Source organism: Thalia democratica, chromosome 6 (genome assembly GCF_965202585.1).
Source record: "Thalia democratica chromosome 6, ktThaDemo2.hap1.1, whole genome shotgun sequence".
In the NCBI taxonomy this organism is placed as follows: domain Eukaryota; kingdom Metazoa; phylum Chordata; class Thaliacea; order Salpida; family Salpidae; genus Thalia; species Thalia democratica.
The window spans coordinates 21894095-21899344 of record NC_139170.1 but is presented as its reverse complement, the minus strand read 5'-3'; the positions used below and the strand labels follow the sequence as shown (position 1 = coordinate 21899344).

At 24.3% G+C, this 5250-nt stretch overlaps 1 protein-coding gene across 1 annotated transcript; it reads right to left on the bottom strand.

Annotated features, from left to right (window-relative positions):
• Nucleotides 1-597: 597 nt before the first annotated feature.
• Nucleotides 598-3384, bottom strand: LOC145838895 (octopamine receptor beta-3R-like). The gene is made up of 5 exons (XM_082946515.1): nt 3268-3384; nt 2514-2645; nt 2165-2304; nt 1412-1653; nt 598-626 (listed from the first exon to the last, which is right to left on the bottom strand). Exons 1-5 carry the CDS (start codon nt 3382-3384, stop codon nt 598-600), a joined length of 660 nt encoding a protein of 219 aa, XP_082802641.1.
• Nucleotides 3385-5250: the final 1866 nt, after the last annotated feature.

Here is a 5250-nt window from a genome sequence, read left to right as displayed (position 1 = left end):
TGAATCTTCCTGCATCTATTTTTGATAAATCGTATACAACCAAAAAGTATATTTAGTACAGCTAGATATAATCAAACTTTCATTTACTACGGGACTGTACTACAAACACAGAACTACAGTTAATAATTTACACTTTTATAAAAGAGCCAATAATCATTTTTGTAATCCCATCTGGCCTTAATTCAATAGAAGCTCTTTACTTATGAAAAAGTTTGTTACTGTATTGTCCTGGACAAGACGTTAAAAGGTATCCTAATGGTGTGCGACTCGATAACCAAAATGTTTTTTTGTGCACCGGATCCTAAGACCGAATGTTTTTAGCGGTTTGTTTTTTGTCGTACAATAGATAATAATTATTGATTTGCTGTTTTTTTCTCAGTAATTTCTATAACACTTATATTGTTTTATAAATATTACTTCATAGTGCTGGAGTTATTTCATTGAAAATTAAATTGAAAATACATAATGTATATTTATTTTATTAAAACCTTTTAAAACCTTTTTTTAGTCAGATATAGTATTTCTTAAACATAATCATGTACTTGTTGAATTTAAACAGTCTGTATAGGTTGCATTAAAAAAACGTGAAAAATAAAGTTAAGGCTCGACAACAGCTATGAGTGCTACTATAAAACATAATTAAAGTAAATTTTTATTTGTGTTACATAAACTTCAACACACGGCAAGATAAATACAGTTTATAAACATGTTTGCGAACATTGTTTTATAACAATTTTAATATATTTAAGATGATGCATAACAGATAGTTGCTTCGTAACTCAAATACTTGAAAAGAAAATTTTATAATTAATTATCACGAGCACTTAGCAAACTAAATTAATTTTTGATACTATTGTTTAATAACAAGTTTTTTAACTATGATTGAAAGTCTAAAAGGTTTGTAAAAAGAAGTTGAAAAAAAAAATTAACTTACGTTCCGATTACTCATTCTTTTAAGTTCGAACTCATTAGTTGTACTTTGATTTTGTGAAGACACTCCTATTGATGTAGGTAAATGGCTTTTGTTCTTATCCTCATCACTTTTTTTATCGGTTTTAAAGCACTTAAACATTTTTCTTAAAATTTGTTTTGTCTCTCTCCATATATCAGGATAAAAATAGTTATAAATAATTACATTAGCAACTTCTGATAACCGAAGAAATATGTAAGCTAATGTTCCAAACCAATAGTCAATCTTTCTATGATGAATCGAAGTATCTTCATTTCTTAGAGCCCAAAAATCGTATGCTTGAAAAATAAGATTGATAAAAGCACGGTACAAATTTAAATACTAAAAAATATACAAAACTAATTCTTTTTATACAAAATATTAACGCAACAAAAAATTAAAGTCTCGATAAAAAAAGCAAGCTCACTTAAAGGTAAAAAAAATATTTTTTACTTAACTTACTAGTAATTGGAGCGTATCCTAAAATGAACATTGCAACAATTGAGTAAAGCTGCAATCTTGCTTCCTTGTCTTTTTTTCTGCGTCTTTTTTCAATTTCTTCTGTTCTTAAGTTTGTACCTGGCATTGGCTTTCTTTGATTCACTATTTTTACTAATTTGAAAGATAAGAATATTATTCCAATCGCTGGAATGATGAGAAACAACGAGTAAGCAATCCATTGATAGATCCGATGCTCAACTAAACTGAAAAATAGTAATAACTTTAATAATACACATACACAAAAAAACGCTAATGTTTAAAAGTAAAGTTAAAATAAGTTATAATGCTAATTAGGATATTTAACATTTTTAAATTAAATTAAAAAAAACAAAGTCAATGTTTATTATGTTTTTAAAATAAATCTTTTTATTTTTACAAATGTTTTTAGTGTATACTCGAATTTAATCAAATTAAAAAATAAATTTTCGGGTTGTTTTAATGCGTTGCAATTTAATTCTTTAAAGTTTTATTTTTAGGTAATATAGAATAGTGTAAACATTTAAAGTAGATAAAATTTTAAAAATTCAGTTTTTCTACATAGTAGTATACAAATTTATAAGGTACAACTTATATTAAAACTTCTGTTAGAAATGTATTTTTTGTAATATCTATTAGTACTTTCTTTATAAACTATTTGTCAATCTATAAAAAAGATAAAAACTGCTTATAAACATAATTAAAAGTTTATCAATTTAATTTTGTTGATTTACTTACAGACCACTTTTCAGTGTACAAGAAGGCCACCTTGCATCCATTGAGTCAATGCCTCTCTCTCTGTGTTTAGCTTCAGTGAACAACCACATAGGAACGAAACCAGACACAAAAGCTAATATCCAGATTCCAATCAGACATCGCTGTTGAAAATTATTAGATACATATATATTTTTACTTAATGTAATAAGTTTATGAACACTAACAAAAAAAAAAAAACGAAAATGTTCATTTATAATTTTATCTAAGTACGTGGTGTACAAAAAGCCCTCTCAGTCATAAGTTCATACACCACAATACATTTTTACGTTGTGTATAACTATCTAAAAAAGTAAATCAAAAAGTATCTTACCCAAACAGTAATCAATTTAATATTCATTGGAGTTCCTATAGGGCCTTTAAGGAGTCTGTATCGCTGCAAGGCAAAGTATAAAATATGCATAGCCGTTGTGAAACTTGTCATTAAGTCAATCGAAAAGAATATCTAAAAAATAAAACTGTATATAAGAAACCACGTCTGTTTATCAAACTATACTACATTATTCTTTACGAAGTTTATCTTAAAAAAAGTAATTTATTTAAAAATATGTTCATAAATCATAAAGTTCCTTAATTAAAATATCCATATTTATAAAAAGTAATACTTTTTTTAATATCGAAGGAAAGTTTTATTTATCTTTATAGTTCCTGGTCTATTATTTATGTGATAAATAAGAAAAAAAAATCAAGTGTTAGTTTTTATATTTTTATTGATTATTGACATTTATTTTTGAGAGTTATTTTAACAGTATTTCGCTCAGTAGAAACATAAAAAAACTCATATATTAAATCATGTGTAAGATAATTGTCACTAAATATAGTCTAAAATTTGTTAGTATAACAAGTTGATAAATTTTTAGATTATAAAATTAGTAAACCAGTTAAATGTTTGTATCTAGTACTAAAATTATAATTAAATTGTGTTATTACTTATTATTTAGTTTATACTTTAAGAATCAAAACCTTTTTTTCAATTTTCATAAATACAGCTATAATTAAAAAAAAAACTAAATTTACTGATATTTGTTTTTTATATAATTAAAGATAACAAGTTTTAAAACTCTTACATTACAAAATATATTAGGCACTGGGAGAAATTCTTCAAAACCCCAAGTTCTTCGATGAAGCAAGATCCAGCTTACAAGTGCAGAAAGCATATCAGAACAACAAAGAGAAACGATCATGTTGAGAAAAGGTTTTTTTCTAAATTAGTTTAAAAATAATCAAAAAGTATTATATATTTAGGTTTGTCAGCTTGTTTTGTAGCTTGCTGTATAAAACTTAAGTGTATAACTTCTTTATTCTATAATTAAAAAAAACTTAAGAACTTAAACTTTAAATCCAGTAGGATTTAAAATTGCAAGTCAGTGTAACTATATTACTAAATATTTAGCTGGAGTGTTTTAGCTTTGTTTTACTACTTTCATTCAAACATTTCAATATATTTATTTCCTCTCTGATTTTTGGGATTAACATTAATTAACTAGAAAAAATACTTAAATACTTACTTAGATAAATTGTTATTAAAACTTTTAATCATTATATAGAGAAAAAAAACTAACTTTAATTTGGGTGAGGTTACTATCACGTATATTGTTAGAGTACAACCAATTATACCAAATACCATTAAACCCAAAATTACAACTGCAAGAATTGGAATTGCAACATTCTCAAATGGTCTGCAAAAATTTCATTTTTACAAGTAAATTTATTTCTATTGTAACTCCATACAGATTATAAATAAATATTGTACAAGAGGTTTTATTTTTTAGTGCTAAAACGTTAATTAATTTACCAATAAACTTTTAAAAGCTAAATATTTTACAACTTTTGATACAAATAGAGATGTGAAAGTTTTATATTTTGTTTACAACCAGGTTTCGGTAACAAAAAGTTGCGAACTTTTCACCGTTTTTGCCACCTCTTCACCATTTTTGTCACCGAAACCTGGTTGTATATAAAACATGTAACTTACACATCTCTATTTAAATAAGCTGTTTACATTTCAGTAAACTGAGCAATTTTTTATAGTTAAGACAAATAACTGTATACAAATTTTCATATAGTAACAAACTTAAATTTAATGTTGTTTTTTCTTTTATTTTTAATAAATTTAAGAACTGTCTTAGCTTTTATAATATCGTAATTGCTTTTTTTTTAACAATGGTAAAAATAATTGCTAAGTAAAAACTAACAAAACTATAAAATGTACAGAATTTCCCAAACAAGTTTTTGTAACAATTTTTTTATTTATAAGGTAAGTCAATGTATTCAAAAAATATGTATTTGTTTTAAAACAGTATATAAAAAGACTTTAAATACAATAAAAGTAGATAAATTTTACATCGTTTTCATCAGTAGTTACATAGCAATAAATATAATGACAAGTTTTAATTTGTTTATTAATAGTGATAATCAAAACAAACAAACTTTAAATACCTACAAATGTTTATTGTCTTAATAGATATTTCTTAATCGAAGTTGTACGGAAATTTTCTATTTGGACGGATTTAAAACAACTAAAAGTTGTTATAATATTTTTTACTTAATAAAAATCGAGTATTTTTAGTAGAAAACCTATCTTTTGTTGGCAAAAGGAATTTGATTACAATGTTAATTTAATTTGTTTTTTTTAAGTCTTTTGGTGTTTACACTTTTGTATTCAATTAACTTTGTTCATAATTTGATTAATATATTGATTAATTTTTTTGTTTAATTATTTTCTTTGTAATTAAGGTTTGTTTATTATTAATAATACTATATAAGTTGAAGGCTTTCTTTTTTTTTTGCTAAGTAAATACTGATTAAAATAGTGTGAAGTGTATATAGTTTTATTGTTTTATTGTTTTTGTGACATTTTATACACTGTTTAAAAAACTAACTGGTCTTCAAATATTTGCACTGTTAAAAATATCTATTAGGACAGTAAACCAATTTAAAAAAAGTATTAATACTTGTGTACAAAAGAAATCACACTAGACTATAGACAATCACTTTTTAGTTAAGGTTTTGGAGTATAAAAACTTTTCATACGTTTAAAAATAATAAAA